At 34.8% G+C, this 22878-nt stretch overlaps 1 protein-coding gene across 1 annotated transcript in view; it reads left to right on the forward strand.

The window, feature by feature from the left end:
• Positions 1-22878, forward strand: part of LOC145687511 (cell adhesion molecule Dscam1-like) — a 1370399-nt gene that overhangs the window by 1083541 nt on the left and 263980 nt on the right. The window contains exon 11 of the mRNA XM_081760977.1: positions 18827-19003. Coding sequence (XP_081617103.1) covers positions 18827-19003 — 177 coding nt within the window. The remainder of the gene's footprint in view (positions 1-18826; positions 19004-22878) is intronic.

Here is a 22878-nt window from a genome sequence, read left to right on the forward strand (position 1 = left end):
TGATTGAAACGCTCTATTCATACGTAGATCTTCCTTCGCGATAAGCAGCTGTCACCACACTGTGCTGGCATTCGACGAATAATGTCCGCAGGTTTCACACCTTCCGCATACAAAAAGCGAATCGCTGTTCCCCTTTCCTCCTTGGCTCAGATCAGCAATGGAGCTGCCATGTTTAACGGTCTGCTACACTCCAACGACTAATGCAGGAATACGAGCGACACGTTGTCTAGAAGTGTTGCCAACTACACTCACTCAACTCTCTTTACTAGCAGTGTTGTATATCTCTGGAAAGAGAAATTGCAAATTATCCTTTATTTTTTGAATTATCCTTATATATATATATATATATATATATATATATATATATATATATATATATATATATATATATATATATATATATATATATAATGTCTTAATGAACTATACGGACAAATTGTAAGAGGTGATTCCTCTCATCAAAATAAGACAAAAAGTTCATATGGATCTATGGCGAAAAGTGAATATTTTCACCGCTAGAGCTCTCTAAAATCATGAAAAAGCCTAATTTCAATTTACCCTATTTCGAATTCCAGAAACTGTGGATGGTTGTTCTTATCAGCGTAAAGGAAGCCACGTATACGCAACCCAGAAGTGCATATTTAATCAATTGTCAATAGGTGTATGGGGTATTCCCTACAAGGTATAATTCTCAGATATGTTTTCAAGAGAGTTCTCAGAGATACCCTGATTTCAAGAAGGGTCCAAAGTAGGCAGGAGGTAAGTTTTGGCAACAATGGACATCCAATACTTTGGAGGGAAGGCGGAAGTGTTAGGAACCGGCAGCTCAATGTTTCTTTGTGTTCGGAATAACGTGTGATGATACGTATTTCGCCACGGTATATTTCACGTTTTCTTCACTTATAAGTGTAAAAAAAAAAAAAAAAAAAAAAAAAACCGCAGGCGTTTTCCCGAGTACGAGAGACCGTGCTGCTGACTATCCTTAACACTTCGACATCGTACCAAAGATTCCATGTTCACTGCTATCAAGGCTTACCGTTTACCTACTTTTGACCAATCATAAAGTCATAGCATATCTCAAATTTCGGTTGATGGCATATCTGGGAATTTCACCCTGCAGGGATTAATCTGTACTCCCATTGAACATTAATGAAATTTGTATTTTTGGATTGCGTATGTGTGACTTCCTTTACGCTCATAAGAACCACCATCCACAGACTCTCGAATTCGAAATAGAGCCTCTTGAAGTTTGGCTTCTTCGCGATTTTGGACAGCCTTAGCTCTGAAACTGTGCATTTTCGCCATAACTCCATATGAACTTTTTCTCTTATTTTGATATGAGAAATCACCTCTTAAAGTTTGTCGGTATAGTTCATTAACACCCTGTATATAACTCACATGCAAGAGTAAATGAACTCTTACTAATCTTCTGATGGAAGTGATTTATGTAACATTATACAAATGTTAATCAAATGTTTATTTATGAAATATGAACGTCACCAGAGTGGATTTTGCAAAAGTAATCTGAAAACACTTACCTTGAAAAATAAACGACACCTTTTTTCAAGATAGCTGGGTTATATCATATCATTAGATTATTAATGAAATATTTAATTATAAAATATGATCAAAATGACCTCAGTCGGTCTTGAAAAAATCGTCCGGAAAACTCACCCCAAAATTAAATTAACCCTCGTACATTTTTTTTTCATTAAATTAGTTATATCATATTGTCAGGTTAATAATGAAATATTTATTTATAAAATACAAACAGAATTGTCTGAGTCATTTTGGGGAAAATTGTCCGAAAAGTTATCCAAACATAAACTACTCCTCGTACGTCATTTTAGGACAAATAAGTTATATCCTATTCTCAGGTTATTAACGAAACATTAGTTTATGAAATGTAAAAAATCGGCTAAGTCTTTTTTTTTAATCGACCGAAGTAACTTGCCCTCAAGAATAAACTATCCTTCGTGCATTTCCTAAGGATAAACGAGTTACGTGGTATTAGCAGGTTATTACTGAAATATTTAATTATGAAATATAAAGAAAGCCGCCTGAGTTATTTTTGATAAAATCATTCGAAAAAACTCGCATTCAAGAATAAACTATCCCTCGTAGCCTACATTTTTTTTCAAGACAAATGAGTTATGCAAGATTGTCAAGCAACTACTGAAACACTTATTCATGATGTATGAACAAAGTCACTTTAGTTGTTTCTGAGAAAATCGTCCTTAAAAGACTCACCTCCAAGAAAAAAATATTTGCGACTTTTTCTAGAGAAAAGACATGTCACAGTATGGGGTTGTTATTGAAAAAAATATTTCTGAAATTTAATGAAAATCATCAGAGACCGTTCTGAGTAAATTGCATTTTTTTATGTTTGTCATTCAGTAACTCTACCATTATTTTTAGGGGCAGAAAGAAAAATCAAAATACTTTCCTGGGGAATCTCATAAAAGCACTGAAATGAGGCGCCTAGTATCAAAAACCGCCATTGTTTCTTTTTTTCTTTCTTTCTTTTTTTTTACCGAAATTTAGTTATATATCGCTTCCTCTATGTTTGATGTAAAGGAATTTCATGGAAACAGAATTTTGTTTAAAAGCTTAATATTTCATACTAAAAAACTAGTTCAAAGATGGGACTTTGTACGCGCGCATATGGAGCTTCACTGTACGTTTTGCGAGTACTCGAAACTAAACGAAATGTATATGGCGGATTTCGATACTAGGCGAATCAAATGCAAATGAAATCTTTGAGTTTTACGTCCCACGATTTTGCCGGCTAGGTTGAAGGAGACGGTGATGATGATAGATGAATGAAACGGTGGAATAAAGAAAGTGGGAGGAAACGGGAAAACCCCGAGGAAACCCACGCACACGGTGTTTGTCCAACACAAAGTGCACTTGGCACGAAATGGAATAGAACCAGGGATCCCATGCAACAGAGGCGAACGCTCTACCACTGAGCCATCGTGGTCCCCTAATACCATTGAGTTTAAATTTGGTCTCGTTATGTTGAGCGGTATGACCACTAGGGGAGTGTACATCAGGAGGAATGGGCAAATATCGCAAAGTCACCTTTTCGGTATCTTTTGGCATGAAACTTGTAAATCCGTTGAAATCTCGAGATTGGTTTATCTCACTATCATCATCCTTTTTGCTTTCCTTTTTCACTCAAAAGTAAAATTATATGTTAATAGACGCCTTATTTTTTTAAAGTTTCGACATATTATGTAGCGTGGTTGACATCATAGACGTTGATATTGGAACGTTTGTAATAAAACGTTTAGAAACTGAGGCACACATGTATGTTTACATTATACAAGAATTAACAAATTAAGAATTGAATATGATAAAAATATGAGCATCGCAAGTATTTTAATAGCTGCTGACGTGAAAATTTACACAGAATTTCATACACATTTATTGTTATAACTTCCATATATCATTGATGTCATATTATTGTATCATGCTACTAATATTTTCTTTCAAATTACTTTCACACACGTGGATTTAATACAGATTGTAACACCTTATATACTGAGTTAATTAGTAAATTGTGATACTTGAAGGCGGAATATAACTTCGCTAAAGTATTATACGCCAGGACCTTGCTCACGTTGAGTATCGCTATAATTAACACTAAATTATAATTTCAATTCATTTTAATGAAGTGTCTGATTAACGTAGAAACTAACATAAACATCTTTAAAAATATTCGAGAAAGAATCATTTATTTAAAAGGCTAAATCTAAAATGTTCAGATTTAGTGGCTGCATGTATACACCATTCAGAACTTTATTAGGTCAGCTCTTGTCTATTCTACGTGGTCATAGCACATCTTCTGTTATATTTGTGATCTGAATGTAAGTATTACATAGTTCATAATGCTATACTTAAGATTCACAGTACACCTTTTGTAAATATCTTGAATAACATTTTCCATGCATGAGTCGAATTTATTCATCAAGATTTCAACATCTTTTGCATTCCAGTGGATGTAAAATACGTTTCACGTATCTCTCAAATGTGTGTATATCTGCTCTTTTGGCCTGCTTATGTGCCGCATCTTGACCCCAATAATGTGATGTCAGGAGCTGGAGAGAACAACGTGTTGGAGTCGTCGTCTACGTGACTGGAGACCCGAGTCACACAGCACAAAAATGCCACTCGATTCCTCGGCAAAAACTTTCTCACACTTGAGGCATAAAAAGTTAAGCAGCAGTAAGTGTTTCTCTTTATAACTGGAGGGCTTCTAAAGCTAGATCTTTCCAAATCGCTGGAACTTGCTTTAAATTTTAAAGAATTCTGTTTCCTCTAGTAAAAGGTTTGTATAACAAGAACAGTACAAATGTAGTACTTTTCATAATTTCAAGCACGAACGTATGTGTAACCAACGGTAAAAATGTATACTTCCTCACTACAGATTCTTAGGTTTCCTCTTCGTGTAATACAATTTTAAATAATAGTATCCTGTATGGAATGTTAGATATTTCTTTCTGTTGTATTGCCCAACATGTAATAGAATCAGGACGACGGTGGATTAGTACTACAAAGCAAACCTGACGAATCGATTTACCTTTCTTCACAAATTCAAGGTTGGCCTGTCTGGGTTGGAATTAAGAAAACTGAATTAAGCATCAGTTTTATTTTTAGTCCTGTTAACTCTTCCATAAATTATTTCAACATTAATTTACTTTTATTTTTTACCGTCTATTTTGGTCTGTAAAACAACACCTGACACAAAATTAAAATGTTCATACAAATGATTCAGGGATAATACACTGTTGTTTGTGAAAATTACACACCAATATAGACATTTATGAGTGGAATTGAATGTATGTCGCAAATTCATTCATGACTATACAACAATTATTAAATTTCTGAACTATCCGCTGCCTTTAGCATTGATTACTTAGTATAACACGAAGTCTTTTAACATTCATTACCTAATACGACATAAAGCCTTTAACACTGATAACTTAGTATGACATGGAGCATTTAACATTGATAAATTAGTATGGCATGAAGCCTTTACGCGCTGTATTCGTTGCGTCGTGCCTTTGAATCAAACAGGTACTGGACGTGTTCTCAGAAACTGCTGCCACGTTGATTTTATTAGGGCTTACAAGATATTGAAACTATCTTCAAGAAGACCATAAAAACCAAGGTTCCCCCCAAACACATCCCACAGGTGTGTGATTTCACTGAGGACAAGCTTTATTCGTCGTTCCTCGAAGATAGCATGTGTATTTCACAATGTCCGTGGCCAGATATTGCCCTTCTGATGGTGTCCAGCACTATCATATCTGACGCTGGTACTATGGCTGCTATGACGCTGGACAGTGTACGCTGGAAGAATGCGTACACAAGATAGTATATAAAGCATATGCGGACACTACCGCAGGACAATTTCGAGCAGATTTTTTTTTTTCGAAAACACAACCGTTTTTCCTCAGTATGTTAGCAACGTTGTTCAGTCGCGCCATTGTGTCCTAAGGTGTTCGCAGCTGTGGAGAAATTGAGGTATAACAAATTCATTCATCGCACGAGCTTAACGTTCAGAGTTCAAATCGTAAACGCAGGTAAGTCCACAACCGTTACTATATATTAGCATCGATCGAATGTTTCGCAACAGTTTGTTACCTGAGTACGTGTAAGTCATCTTCTCGCAGAACTACTTCATGTACACTCATGTCCAAAGTTATTGTCGCATGTCTATAAATATGTTGTTGTAGGAATATAATTTATAACGACTTCGCGCGGTGTCCCTTATAATTTTAGTATGTGTATAATCGGCAAAGACATGTATGTGATAAATTTCATGTCAAAAGAGCAGTAAGTGAGAACAGTAAAACGAAAATAAACATTTCTTGTACATTTAGCAACATTTTGTTTTACTCATTATAATTTTCGTATTCATAATTCCTTTCCTATAAAATTTACCATAAACATACATTTCCCGATTATACACATAGTATCAGTATTGAAAGTACCCTGCAAAATCATTATCAAATTATATTCTTACAAGAAGACAGTTATAGATATGCGACAATCATTTTGGACATGAGTGTTCATAACAGAGAGTGCTGTTGAACCTACATATGCGTCATCTTCAGGCCCGTACCCACGAAGGGTCTAGGGGCCGGCCCTCCCTAAATTTTTACTGCCCCCTAAAATTTTCACGGTAGGCTTGCAAATGAACTAAAATATGGTGATGAACTATAATGTGGTTGGATCGGACCCCCCTAACTTCTATTGCCTCCCCTACATTTTCGGGCTGGCTACCGGCCTGGTCATCTTGCTGAAATTACAATCGATCGTACGTCATATGTTGCTGTACAATGCTTGTGAGTAAATGGTAGATATGACTTACAGCATTAACCTCGACACGTAAAATAGGTGAAAATAAATACATAAAGTGATTATATATTTTATTAATAAATATATATATATATATATATATATATATATATATATATATATATATATATATATATATATATATATATATATATATATATATATGTATAGCGAATAATATAGTAAACAAATTATATGTATATGAGTTGTTGATTTTTCGTTGGTTCCTTTTATGCACAAAATGTTATAATTCTGGTGTGATGCTTAATAATTTGATGAGCAGTTCTCCAAGTGTACTAAGATAAGTAGCGCAATAGTCATTACCTGATTTTGGCCGCGTTAAGTAATTTCTTAAATTAACTTTTAGTAGCATATTGTAATTATAAATACGATTATGACGATAAAAAACTCATTCATATTACGCAGTTAATCCAAATAATATTATATAATTAGAAGTGAGTCAAAATAGCAATTACTATATAAACACGCACACACGCATTACTTACATTATTTTTTTCACATAAAATCACCAGTCCATTTGCGTTAAATCCAAGTAAAGTATGTAACCAGAACTATATTGTATTCTATGTCAGTCAAACGATAAATATAGTCAGAAAACGAATAATTAAAAATGTTCTATTAATATCATTGAAATGAAAGTACATACTTGCTGTTCTTAAAATCATTTTATCATTACTTATTCTATCCATACATAGAAGAATAAGAGAAATTCCATTCCCATTTGCCCTCATAATGTTTTTCTTTTTCGTTATTTTATTTTTACCACATAGAAACATAAATATTTTGAAGTTGAACTGACGTTATGCATAAGATAAAATCTTTGTGATAATAGTCAGGATCTTTATCTTCCATAGCAATATTAATCTCTGCCTCCCATAATTTTAGAAATTGTATTACTAGTAATGTATGAATATTGCTTTAAAAGTTATGACATGCTCTTAGAAAAGCACAGTGAATCATCGGAAAAATTGCAATTGCAAATAATTGATACTTCTGACTTTTACAAACTTGTGACCAAATGACTAGTAAACATTGTTGTTATATGTATTTATCATGTGGATAGACCAGCTTCTGTTGAGATAGACGGATGCAGAGAGAGACAGAGAGAAAGAGCGAGATCATATGAACGGTTGTTGCAGATCAAAGCCATTTCCAGCGTGTGGGATTGAATTTTGTGTTTTGAGTAATATATTATTTACCGTTTTCGTTTGTCATAACCCGTCGCTAATCGATTTTTTAGACTGACAGTCAATCACGAGTCTCAGACTACCGTATTGCATTATTTGCATTAGCTGATGGTTGTTCGATGATTCGAATAAATTGGAAATAAACATGAATATTTCGAAATGACCAGCTAAATGGAACTGGAAGAGTTTGCAGATTTGATTGTATTATCATGATTTACCGCCTGAAGTCTTGAATGTAATGACAACTTGACATATTTTACAAATTACCTATAAATCAATTGTAAAAATAAGGACTGATATAATTAGTCATTATTTTCTTTTGTTTATGTATTTATTTTTTTCAATGATTTACATACGAATTAGGGATTACTACTACAACATTCCTAAGGCCCGCTGTTTCAGCACAATTACTAAAATACTCTAAAATATTTTAGCTTTACCATTGACGATAAAAAAAAAAAAAAGAGCACGGGTGAGCAAGCGATATTATATCGGTTTCACAACCCGGAGATTGGAGTATAATTTGTGTTACCAACCTTTTTAATAAACATTTGTTTGTTTGAACACAGTGTCGGATCTAGACTGGGCCGGGGGGTCTAACCCCCCCTTTTCAGTGATAAAAGTAATTTAAATTATTATTTATATATATTTTTAAAGCTTATAGTAAACTCATTATATACCTATCATAGTCTGGGTTCTGGCTGCCCCTCTCCCCAGTTTTCACCTTCTGGATCTGCCACTGTTTGAACGTTAGGTTTACTAAATGACTAGATTATATCTTGAATATATCGCAAAATTATTTATTTTTTCAGCATGCCATGAAAAGTAGAGCCATTCACAAAACAGTATGCTTTTAACACTTTTATAGTTTAAGATATCTATTGTGATAATATCAAGATTTGTACTAATATTAAGGGAATACGTGTATGTGATCAATCATTGACCAATATTATTGCAAGGTGTGATTTTCCTCGTACAAATATCCTTGAAAACAGTGTAGCCTCATTTACTCTTTTTGAAGGATAGACAAACCACTTGTTTCTCTATTCTCATTGACTCTGGTGATACTGAAAAGTATTTTAGTGTTTCTTTTTAGCATCGGGGCTATATGAGACGTGATTTTGTAGTTTAAGGTGGAATTCGAACCAATCAGGCGTTCCATGCTATCTCAGCGGGATTCAAACCCGGGAACAGGTGCACTAAGGATGCATACGCTAGCAAGTAGACCAGTGGGGAAGGCTGACTTTTTGGTTATGTTCACATTCGCACCCAAGGCAAAGGACTATAATTTTTATCTCGTGTATACGAGGAAGAAAGAATAATTCACTAAATGAAAAAGAACAATGAAAGGATGATACAAGAACCGGCTCTTCTCTACAAAATTTGGAAACTTTAAATAAGAAAAAAGGATGATAGGAGTGAGGATAAGAAACAGTTTTCAGCGTTCAATTTATAAAAAAGAGCTGTTTCTAAGGGCACTATAAATTGTGTGTGTATGAATGTTGAAATTGAAAGAATAAAATATGAGTGGAATATATTTTAAAGTAAAGATTCGGATCTGTATCTATAAACTGAACTCAGTGCAGAGAGAAGGAGGAAGAGGGAAACTTTTCAGCACATTCTGTATTCCTGTCGCAGAACGCAATGTTTTCTTTCCCCACTGGTCATTATTTCTTCTTCTCCCATCATTATAACCCGTGCTTGAACTCCAGATTTAAATATATATACATAGCTACTTGTCAGTATTTTTAGTCGTGTCTTAACCGCTGATATGTAACTTACAAAATTTGAAGACAGATACTAACAGCAGGAAGATTTTACTGCTCGTCTGAAATAGCATTCTTGGCAATGTGGTAGTTTTCTCTCGCCTCCTCGACTCAGATAAACTCTGGCAATTATAGAACGTTTCCATATATCTCATCAGTTACTGTGTTTGAATCTTCTGTTCCCCTCGTATTTTGACAAACTTGCTTCAAAAACCTAAACTAATAAGCGCAGTCGGACGAAAATTACATATTGTTTTATACAATTGATTTATCAATATTTTTGTAATGGTTTTGCAATGAAATTCTTATGTTGTGGTTGGAAAATGTCAGGTAATATCAGCAATACAACAATAATAATGAAACAAAGTTTTCTGCTTTGCTCAACTTCAAATTTGCCAATAAATTAAGTGAACCCTCCCCAGAAAAAGTAGTTCCGCTCTATTTTATCTCTAGAAACTACAAATTTCAAAAATAAATATTACGGCCAATCATCCCATATGTCTAAAATAACTTACGAGGAAATACGATATGATCTGCTAGTTCTTAATTGTATTGGTTTTATTACCTGGATATTCTACAAGCCCGCGAAGCAGGAGTGTAGTTTCGGTTGCATAACGACGGTATTGTAGGATTCTCCATCCCTCATAGATTCAAGCTGCCTCATTTAATATGACATAGAAGAAGAGAAGAGAGCCGCAAGAGTCCCGCAGCTACAATTAATGTGGTCTGCCGTGTAATGGACAGTGGGCAAAAGTAAACTTGAAAAGAAAACCACAAAGAACTCTACGTAACGGAAATCGATATTCAATCTCTAAGTTCATTCTCAATACCAACGGGAGATCGAACTTAACACTCTCGGCGTTTGAAACCAACAGAGGAAGCTCTTTAGCTGTTTTTTCTTGTCAGTGGCTGATTTAGAATATGAAAACTGGGAGGGGCCAGTCAGAACCCACACTATAATAGGTATATCATGAACAAAACTTTGAAAGAAATACCAAGAAATTGTAATAATTAATTTTGGTTTCGCGCGCAAAATAAGAGAAAGCATATATCCTGATTGATTTTTGTTTTCAATTTCTTCTATCTTACTGCCAGAACACAGTGACACAACACTTAATTGTGATCAATTTAAGAATTAATTCGGTGAGTGTTTATGTTTGCAAATTCATGTACAATTTTTCATAGATCCTGCAGAAGTTTCCAACTTAACTCTCTCCCGATGGATATTATATCTAGGTTGGACGTTGACATTGTGAACCTCAAGTATTGTTTTATACATTGCATTACAGAAAACCTACAACTAAAACTATATCTAATGTTTCAAAAAGTTTACAATAAACAATAAAAGGCAACGATTACTATAAACTTTCAAAAATATATAAATAATAGTTACAATTACTTTTATCACTCAAAATAACCGGGGATCCTAGACACTTGGCAACGTGTTGGATCCGCCACTGTTTCTTGTTTAGAATGTAGTTGTAATTTTATTGTCATCAAACACTTCTTCGAGGTGTTACTTAAAACAGAAAATGTCACATTCTTATTTACTCAATGGCTATTTCATACGTTTTCTCTTAGTAATTTCCCCAATTCGTATTATTAATCGTAACGAATAATTAATGCGACCAACTTAATAAGGAGGTACTCCAACAATTTGTTAAACGCATTGTTTTTCAGTGCAACAAAGCAACTAAACCTATCGTACCAACTAATTATGATACTATAAGTTTTCTACAACAATTTGCTACTGAGGTTCATTTAGCTCAGGAATTTGCACGCGGGCTCGATTATTTTGCCTGGCTGGGCAAGAGCGTGCATGTCTTGAAGCAGTCAAGCAAACACTACCAGTTTTGTCCAGCGGTGCCAACCAACTGAGACTAAGGCATGCTATTCACCGCTCGAAGTTTTAATGACATATGGCTGAGGATAAAGCTGTCATGTGAAGTGTTGTATTTTCGCTTCCTCTTCCTAATCTTCGCCTAAACTACATGCCCAAGTAAATCGTTTTATATACATTGTTCTACTGCATTAAATTGTGTACCATGATCAAGGAAAATAAGCGAGCAGTCAGTCCAGAAGTCATAATAATAATACAGTAATAATAATAATAATAATAATAATAATAATAATAATAATAATAATAATAATAATAATAATAATGTAAAATTTTGTTTATATTTATCTAAGCACTATCGACAAATATGTGTTGTGCTGAAACTTATATACAGCTCTATATTTAAGGTAATATAGAGTTTTAGTATGCATTCCTCCCAGAACTAACGCATTAACTTCGAATGTTGAAATATTAAGATTTGTGGGACCAAGGCTACCCTCTTATGCCACTATATGAGAATTGAAACGAAAACTCTCTGACCTAAACCCCCGAAAATATTGCATTCAACCAGCCAACGATTTAACTTGGGGATGTGTGGTCAGCACACTATTAAATCTCAAGTCCTCCGATATTTTTAATACCGGATTACCTATTTCTCATTGGCTACCCAATCGCTTTATTATGTTTGTTCAATACTCAAAAATGTATAACGAACTGGGATCATTCATATTGAATGCTGTACTACGATGCAGTCCCTTAATAAATACTAACGTGCGCCACTAATTTCAAACTGAAATTACTTAATATTTTAGAAACTTTTATGCTTAGTAGCAGAGAGTAGCTCATTAGAAATTTGTAACACCATGTATTAAGATAACTAAAGAATACATTTAATGATTTTTAGGATATATATATATATATATATATATATATATATATATATATATATATATATATATATATATATATATATATATATATATATATATATATTAGGGTGTCCCTTATTTTGGATAATTTCGTGTTGCGATACGCACACCCCCCAAATGTATTCTATGTGACCATAAACAAGCATTAGTGAAATAGCGGCTCTCTACGAGAATATTAACCTGTGCCGACTTGACGTCAAACTCATGAAATGGCGTTTTCACATTATAATATAATTTAGAATTTCCAACCGTGATAACGGATAAACTAAAAGAGACAGAAAAACGAAACTTTGCACGAAGCAACTAGAGAAAGGGAGACATCAGCTCGTGTATTGACGAATAGCATCGGATGAACAGTGTTGCCAACCCAAGAAAAAGTTTTGTTTTTGTTAAAGGAATGACCTAAATTGAATATCATCGTTAGAAGTAGCAGTGAAAGTAAATACAAAAGAGATTCTAAAGGCAGATCACTGTTGCAAATTTTTCGAGAAATAAAGAGTAACATGTGTTGGCGCACACAGGGAGTGAGATACTAACGTTTCTTACACCTTAAACCAGATATTGAGAAGAATTGTTTTCGTTGACTCATCCGCTGAACAGTGCTGCCATCAACAGAAGAGAAAAATGAGTTTGGAAGAGATACAATAGTTCGGAAAAGGTCACTAGTGCTATAGGCTTTAAAACATTTAACACAAGGCAGTAGAGCATGAGGAGTAGAACTGTGGTTATGTGAGATCGATTACTGACCGAGATATACGATATCTTGTAAAAACTGACAAGTAAGATTTGTGGAAGGTTGCGGGCTGGAATCCCAACAAACTAGTTAAAATATGAAAACAGCGTTCAATTTGCATGGGTTTGTGTATTTGTGGGCTTTTGAGGACGCTGATAACCATGATGAAATCAAGAGTAAAAAAGCTGCTACTGTGCAGCGTTGTCATCTTGTACAAACCTTAATTCTCTGCTTCAACAAGACACCGAATATATCTGTCAGTACGTGAGTTATCAATTTCACATAAAGACGGCTACTCCTCATGCTCTTCTGTCTTGCATTATAGGTTTTAAACCACACAGCACTAGTGACCTTTTCCGAGTTATTGTAGCTATTCCAAAATCAGTTTCTCCCTTCTGTTGATAGGAACACTGTTCAGCGGATGCTTCTAGACTTAGAGTCGACGCAAACAATTCTTGTCAATATATGGTTTAAGGTGCACAAAACGTTAGTACCTCACTCCCTGTATGCACCAACACATATTACACGTTATTGCTCGAAAGTTTGCAACACTCATCTGCCTTTACAATTACATTTGTCTTTATTTTTATTGCTGCTTCCAATGATGATATTCAATTTAGGACATTCCTTTAACAAAAACAAAACTTTGTCTTGGGTTGACAACATTGTTGATCCGATGTTATTTGTCAATATACGAGCAGATGTCGCCCTTTTTCTAGTTTCTTCGTGGAAAGTTTCGTTTCTCTGTCTCTTTTAGTTTATCCGTTATCGCGGTTGGAAATTCTAAATTATATTACTCGTATAATGTGAAAACGCCATTTCATGAATTTGTCATCAAGTCGGCACGGGTTAACATTCTCGTAGAGAGCTGCTATTTCATTAATGTGTGTTTATGGTCACATAAAGTACATTTGAGGGGTGTGCGTGTCGCAACACGAAATTATCCAAAATAAGGGACACCCTAATATATATATATATATATATATATATATATATATATATATATATGACATTACACTGTAATCTATTAGGTAATGATTATTATAATTTGAAATGATTTTAATTATAAAAATTAACTAAATTGTAATGGTACAGAAATTTAACCACATAAAGGGTGTTTCAAAAAAACACCGACAACGTTTGGGAGGTGATTCCTGACACCAAGATAAGATGAAAAGTATAGACCAACCTGGGTGCACAAATGCTTCCTTTCGGAGTTATAGGCTGCCGAAAACATGAAAAATTAAGTTCAAAGGTCCATAGCTCCAAAACTATGGGATCTACCGTAGTCGTGTTAAGACTTCACTTAGGAACTAACATGTGCTCTATCCAAAAACATATGTTTCAGAATCCTAAGATACTCACGCAACAACTTTTATAGAGGCAGTTTAGCTACTGGCATATTATTTGAAGTACTCAAAAACTACATTTGGGGAACTATCTTGGCGCCAAGGTAGCCCCCCGCATCACAGATTAAAAAATTGAAATATACCATTCAAAAGCAAATCGTTTGTACCGTTTGTACCGAAAAAAGTTTCTTATAGTCTGTTATGTTAATAACATACGTATTCAACAACAGATGATATATTGAATCTTGTGTTTTTTTATTAGTTATGCAGACGTATTGTGAGCCTCCCTACTTTGAGTAAGAAAAACGACAGCTATGCGTATAAAACAAAACTTAGTTTCCTTCCTTTTAGACATAAAATCAGTTGATATTTTCTTCGCTTGTGAAAAAATTCTGTTGATGTTACTGACCTTTTCAAAAGATTTTCTTACTTTACTTTGGGGGGCAGATAACTCGTTGGATCTCGTTCTCCAGATAGGTGCAAAGTTTGCGAGATTGAAGTATGTACTATTGTCAGATATTCGTATGCAAAAGTGCATTGTCATGTTGCTTGGAATCAGGATTTGACAAAGTATAGCTAAAGCATTCAAGAAAATGAAAGAAAAAGTTTTTGTCGTAAAACAGAAAAGAAAGGGAGTCAAAGAAGCACAGAAAAGATCAAATATAACACACACACACACACACACAAAACTTACATGGATGTTGAAAAAGTAGCGTGTTGTAAATCTACTGGGTTGCTGGAAAGGACAGCTTCGGAACTTCCTTGAGTTGCGTGATCCGGATTCTCTAACGCTGGAGCCACACTCGTAACTTGTTTTACGGTCCTGCCACCAGGACGAAGAGAAGCTGGAGAACAGAATTGAAGGTGAGCAGGGAAGGGCAGCTCATCCATTATGAATCAGCAGCTTCTCAGTGACGGAAAAGCCAGCATCTTTACGGGGGGAAAGCGGACGCTCACGATGTGGAAAATCCCCAATGAAATTGACAAGTTTCCGTCGTCATTCTCTTTTTCTGCTGTCTCTGGGGCCTTCCTTCTAAGTCTGAGAGGCCAGTGGGAACTACTAAGGCGGAGGGAACAATGCTCCTACAAACACTTCGCCACTTTACAAAACGACGAGAGTCACACTCAGGTCCGAAGCAGTTATTCTTTCTTATATCTCTTTCATCTGCACCATGGGGCAAACGCTCGTGAGGGAATAAACTGAAAATCCTTTTACTTAACTATCCACTAAGTCATTGCATAACAACCCAATTACTTATGTCTTTTGGAAGAATTTTTGGAGACTCATGATTTAACTCACTCGAGGAGAATTTAAATGCTTTTCTTTATCTACCAGTTCCTATCATCCGAATGCTTCCACAACTTTTTGTGGCATGCTTAGTTATTTACTGCCTATAAAACATTACATATTACATTAAACATATTTATTTTAATCACTGCGCCTTTTTTTTTTTAACCTACTCTCTGTTCACTGAAACTATTGATCAATTAGAGCACAGATTTAAGTGAACGTTCTCATTATAATAGGATTACAAACCACGTAATTGCTTATTAATGATAAAGCACTCCCGTCAATCCCTTGACGACCACATGGTTGTTGCTGTGGAGCTCACGTATAAGATATTTGTGTAAATTGTATTCCATTCTTAATCCGTTGAATATTCTTGAGAAGAGTTACGTTTTTTTTTTTTGTGTGTGTGTGTGTGTGTGTATTTATTTTAATATTTAAATGACCTCTAAATACTTTGCTAAATTGTTTTAGTTTTTACTTTTTATGCAGGCTTGGGCTTAGATCTCCGGTTTTGTTATACAGGGTGTTACAAAAATTTGCCAGAAAATTTTGGGAATAGATTCCTCACATCAAAATAAGAAAAAAAGTTGATATGGACCTGTGGTCGGAAGTGCATAGTTTCGTAGTTATAAGGTGCGGAAAACGTGGAAAAAAATAACTTAAAAGGTCCATAGTTCCACCACTATGGGCCTGATCGTAGTCGTGTCAAGACATCTCTGCGAAATTAGTGTGCGAACTATCCAAATACCCATTTTCAGAACCTCCGGTACTTGCAAAATCATTTCTAGAGAGGCTGTTCGGGAGTACTTGATTATTCTTCTCCTACCTTCTTAAAAATTGGTGTGCAAGTACTGGAGCATTCTTAAACATGGATATTTGGATAGTTCACGTACTAGACCCTCAGCGATATCTTGACCCGACTATGATAGGCACCATAGCACTGGAGTGCCGACTATGATGGCACCTAGCATAGGACTTCTAAATTTCACTTATATCACGTTTTAGGCACCATATAACTCAGAAATTATCCACTTTTGAGCACAGGTCCATATGAACGTTTTTCTTATTTCGATATTAGCCATCTATGACACATTTTTGTAACACCCTATATATGATATAAAAAAGAAGAAGAAACATTTAGTTTTGTTCCCAAGGTTGCACACTATAGTTTAAAAGACCGTATGATTAACGAAATACTTCGAATAATTATGAAATGAGAATGTGGAAGGGAATTGAAGAACTCGGAAAAATCCAAAGACATGATTCTTCCCGATCAAATTGTCAACGATTAAACTGGAAACCTCATGCATGAAATATGAACATTTAACCACTAGGGCCACCTGTGTCCAAATGTGGTTAGGATCTGTGCTTGGAAAGGATATAAAGGGTTAAAGAGAGAGAGAGAATAATATTCCACGGTCTCATATTTTTCTTCCGCACTAATACACACTCCCTGATGATGAAATAATCAATAAAATTCTACTAAAGTTGGTTAACTCATTTGGAAGTTGTTGACGTAATTTGATTTAGTTTAATTATTTTAGAACGCTGTCACATAAATAAAGACATTTCAGAATAATAAATGGTGTACGCAAGCAACTTAGAACTGTACTAGAATGCTGATGATCACTGACTCGATTCCCAGTTCAACCCAATTTTAGTGCTATTTCCATTACCCTTCTTATTCTATGTGTATTTTACACAAACAATTTCTGGATAAAAGAGATGGAAGAAGAAATTAATCATTTCCCAAAGTGCCAGCACAGAGTTTGCTTGATGTTGTAACGAAATTCTTGAAAACCCAAGACGAAGTAATCAACGAGTTCAATTTTAAAATAACTAGATTTTGTTTTACTTAAATCCAGTAATTATAAGAAAGGGCTGCATAACTGAATATATTAGCTTTGTGTTTTAAAGTGTTTGAATAATTTTTCCTATCATCTGATTGATTGATTGGATTTTTGACGTCTCTTTTCAGCACTGATGTTGTGTACGATATATTTACTGCTTAAAATTAGATTCTAACTAATACTTGGATTTGTAACCGAATCACATAACCTCACCAGAGATCGGATCAGGAATTGCGTGCACAGAAATCGTTCACTTTATCCACTTCAGGAAAAATAGGTCCAGTCATATCATTTTTCTTCACGGTCTTCCCAGTAATCTTTTTTTTTTTTAACTTTTCTACTTAATTCATTACTCGAACACAAAAGCTACGATGACAGCTGAAAGCTGCCAATCTCTTCAGAGAAACTCTATCCCCCAATGGTTTACGACAAAAACCGCTTGACTACAAGACTCCGATTAAAGGGAACGGGTGATAATGAAAGTTAATGACCACTATGAAAGAATTACTGGTCGGAGTTTAGCGTCACTTTCTGACACCGGTTCTATATATGGCGTGGACCTACAGTTTATGCTTATAACAGAACCACCGTGATGCGTTCAAGTTTCAAGACTCTCCCAATTGGAATCAAACCATGGACTGTGTACCAAAGGCGCGCACACTAGCCACTAGACCAGCGGAAAGAGCGATTGGAGAAAAAAGGAAATATTTCAGTTTCACGTCTCACAGATATGCCATGTAACCTAAAGGAGGCGAAGACGAGGAGAATGGATGAATTGGTGGAATGAAGGAAATAGGATGAAATTGAAGAAACCCGGGGAAACCTCACACCCAGTATTTATCCATCAGAAAGCGCACTTGGCTCTAGCTGGAACCGAATCAGAGATCCCATGTACCGAAAGTGAACGCTCTGCCATTGCGGCTCCGTGCGATTGGTTGAACTAGAATGTGACATCAAATAGGAGAACCTTGAGTTGAGTTGAGAAATTCCACTGTTATGCTGTTCTCACAAACTCTCATGACCTGGAATCCCTTACAGAAAAGTTGAACTACTTGACCGCAAGTGATAGATACTATGATTTGCATCTTTTAAAATTATTTTTAAAACATATATAACGAAAGATAAATAAAGAATAATTCGACTGGTTTAAACTTCAGAGCGTACCTGCTTCATTAATTCCATAGATATGCATATCAATTGTCGACGTCGTTTGTTTTAAGAGAACTTTTCCAATGTATTTTCCCTGAATATATTGGCCGGCAGATGTAGGTCAGCCTTTGTGCGGTTCCTGCTCTATAATGAGATATTTCTGAATGCACTTTGCTAAGCTTCATGCGATTTAACCTAAACTCCTAGTTTACGTTGCATGTTCCAGATTTTGCTGAATGCATACGAAATCTGCGAATCTACATATGAATGATATCTACGATCTCTTAATCCCTCTTTAATGCATATCGATTCACCACCATTTTTCTCTTCTCTTCTTTTTTTCAGGGAAAACAAAAGGTCAATTTAACCCATTGGATATGAGCGATGGACAAATGACAGTTTTGAAAAACGGAACCCTCTTCATTCGAAGTGTCGCTGAGGATCATGAGGGCTACTATCTCTGTAAAGCTAATAATGGCATTGGAGCTGGACTTAGCGCTGTTATATTTCTTACGGTGAATGGTAAGTAATATCTGTATATTTCAGCAACTTATGTGTTATTATTCTTTATCTCCACAGAGAATATCGCCAAATTATTTCAAGAATGAACAATGAAGGTTTTAAATCCTAGAAGGATTAAATGAGTTGATAGGCAATTTATAACAACAAATTTGCAGAGATTAATTCAAAACGAAACGGCTCTAAAATATTATCGTAGTTAATGAATAGAAATGAAAATCAGTATTTGTAATGTTTCATTTTAAATGTAGCACAATCGCAAGAAAAAATGTGTACACATTTGACACATTCATTTTTCAACAATTCTGAAGTAATGTTCAAAATGTAGCTTTAGTTTCATTTGACATAAACAGAACACATTTGTTTATAAGTTGCTGTAGCAAGACCTACGCAATTAGTTCCTTCGTTCCTGAATTATTGATAAAAGAACTTGAGTTGTAATGGTGTGCGGGCGTGCACTGTTACTGTACCTAATTAGTGTAATTCTTCAATACTCGGAGTAAACTTACAAAATACTTAAGTTCAGAGCAGTACGTTAGTATAGCCACCATCATTTCAAAATAGTCCACTTGTGCACTCTCTACACTAGTTGTACTCACATTTCTGGAAATATTCTTGGAGCTCTTTCTCTTGGGTGCACTCTTCAGTTCCTTTACCACATGATGTTGGATATCACAAATCTCAGAAAATATTTGTTCTTTTGTCAGCAGCAAGGAACATACGTAACAAAATCAAGTGAATCAGCAGGATCATTTACTTCACCAATTGACTTTTTTTTTAACTCGTAAACATTTATACTAAGAGCAATTTTATACCGAGATTTATTCACAATATCTGTTGATTTCTCAATAACCAATTAACAAATGGCTCTATCATCTTAAAATTTATGCATGCATTGATCAATACACACGCAAACTTTATTATTGATGAGATTTAAATAACGAACTTCCTTGTGGCTATATGATAACATACATGACTTTGGGACAGAAAACTCAGGTTCGATTCCCGGAGAGAGCTCATGTAATTCAGATTCCACATTAAGCTGTAGGTTTATGTATCCCATGGTCTCGCTGCCGAAAAGAAGGTTAAATACCAATCCAATAAAAAATGACAAAATCACTTCGCGGATGGTACTACAAACCCGTTCCAGAAAGAAAATATGTAGTTATCCACCTTAAAGAACAACTGGCAGAACAGTTGTTTATTTGGTGATAATATTTGAACATATGTAATCTAAGTTAACTTTCGTTCACTTCTGAGCATATTCAGACGGAAAATATATTTTACAACGTCATCGATTAATAATAATAACAATAATAATAATAATAATAATAATAATAATAATAATAATAATAATAATAATAATAATAATAATAATAATAATATTATTATTATTATTATTATTGTAATATGCATTGTTAGTCAGTCGATTTTATAAACCTATTTGAAAGGCGTGAAATAAAATTCAATTACTTCTATCAAACAACACTTTGAACTCAGATCACAAGCAAATAGTTAGTCTGACGCCGCTATTTCGTGCTGATATCTGTCAAATGTAATTCGAAATCTTGTTTCATACATTTTAGAACTGTTTTGAAGATATGCTATTATTTTTAGAAAAGGATTATTTTATCAACCGACTTAAAAAGAAAAAAAGAAAAGAATGAAGACGTTCTCAATTGGACCCGTTTTATATATTGTCTGCATGTTCAAGCATGGCTTCTACATGTGTGCCAATTATGATCTCTTTTTTTTAAAAAAAAAAATAATAATATGCTTTCTCGGCGGTCCCGTGTAAACTCCATGAGGAGCCAACAATAATTTTCAGAGCAAAACCGTGATACTCCTCAACGGCTGACCATGTTCTTAACAAGATTGTCTGTATGATCACTTGGGACCGGATTTTAAGGTGGAAACTTGTGATAGGAAAAAGGGAATAAAAGGGGCTGAAAAATCATTCAGAAAGGTGCAAACAAGGTGCTAATAGGATATCTTTATTAAGTGCTATAATATAAGTTACATGAACAATCTTTATTCATTACAACAGCAAATATTGTTAAAAATCTTGGATATAAACATTGGTCATAAATTGCAAAATTGTTTTATTTAATCCCAAACTTATACAACATTCAACATTCTTGTAATAAAATTGTAGTTAAATCATTTTTTTATTTTTTAAATAAAAGAAAACTTTAATTTAGCAATATTGTGGCTTGAGAAACCATTACATACTACTGGGTCTTCAGAAACAAGTTATACTTGATTGTGCACAACATTTCTTTGTTTTCGAATGTTAGTTTCTGTCGTTTGGAGTTCAGGAGATCCTTGTATGTGGAGGAACTTCGGAAACCAGTTGTGCATATCTTGTTGTCAGATGGATATGAAGTTCAGTTGTCGTTGTAAGGTTTCTATGACCGGATTGTTTCGCAAATTCAGTTCAAATTTATCCCTAGCAAATCCGGCAAAATTGCGTCTAAATTTATGGAATGTTATGTGTAAACTAGATTGAAAGTAAAACATATTGTTCTGTCCAAATTTTTAAGAAAAGAGGGACAACAGAAAATAACCTAAAAACAGAAAATAACTCATTACTGTTATCTACGAGGGCCGTTCGGAACGTAACCTCCGATTGGTTAAAAAGACACCAAAGTAAATAAGAAGAATTTATTATATACATCTGAAAACTACTTCTTTGCCCTATTTTTCAACACAGTTTCCACAAACATTTAAGCACTTATCACATCTCTGCACTATCTTAGAAATTCCATCAGCAAAGAAATCTTCCGCCTATGCCTTGAGCCTGCCTGAAACTGTATTTTTCAGCCTGTGTGACTACGTAATATAACACAGTCTTGGAAATTTGCGAACATTCACAGGAAAGCTTCGTGATTGTGTAACGTCAATTTTCACGAACTGTTCCATCAAATTTCTGAACTAGTTCATCAGTGAATACTGATGACCTACCACTCCTCTCTTCGTCATGAATCTTTGTTTATCCACTTTTAAATAAACTAACCCATTCATGAACACCTCCTACACTTATCACACTTGGTCCGTACACGGCACAAAGTTTCCGATGACTAGCTGCTGCCGAAAATTGTATTTTTTTTATTTTTATTTTATTTTATTTTATTTTTTTGTAAGAAAAAGTATAAGAGCTTGCACCTTTCACCTGGGGGAGTTTCTATTGCAGCACACATTTTGAGACGCTACAAGAATGGATCAAACAACCTTCACTTTACCACTGCTGGATGCAGACTGACCTACCGCACACGACTGTGGAAAGATGTTAGCGCTGCTCCCACTACTTTAAGCACAGTGACCAATCAGATGTTAATTCCCGAACGCACTTCATATATTTTTGAAGTTTGTACAAAACCAAACAAATTAGTGCCTAATACGAAATTAGTTATCATCCACAATTTGGTGACAGTATATTCAGTTGTTTTATGCAGTTCTCCACTAAAGACCCTGCAGAAAGATCTCCGGCGGTGCTAATTCCTCTGGATAGCAAGGAATACTCAATGGACGTGTCTGAACCTACTCCCTATTCTCTTGTTTTATGCTGCGCAGAACAGAAGTTATGATGGAAGAAAAGAAAACAAGATTGATGTGAAACTTTATCTCTCTTTTGTTTGCTTTGAGGTCGTGTAAAAATAATAGTTTTCTGTAAGCCCCTGAATTCTAACAACCAGTCAAACCACATTTAAAAAAAATGAGTTAACCCTGCTGGAGGGTTCGAAAATATGTAAGAAACATACTAAAAAATCCTGGTAAAGCGTTTGCGATCGGTCTGCCACCTATGAAGAGAAACGTCAGCCCACATACGGTAGTATCTTATGTTGTCGAAAACGAAAAACTGCGATTTTTTTCAAAAT

The sequence above is a fragment of the Thermobia domestica genome, chromosome 6 (genome assembly GCF_964235325.1).
Source record: "Thermobia domestica chromosome 6, izTheDome1.hap1.1, whole genome shotgun sequence".
NCBI lineage: Eukaryota > Metazoa > Arthropoda > Insecta > Zygentoma > Lepismatidae > Thermobia > Thermobia domestica.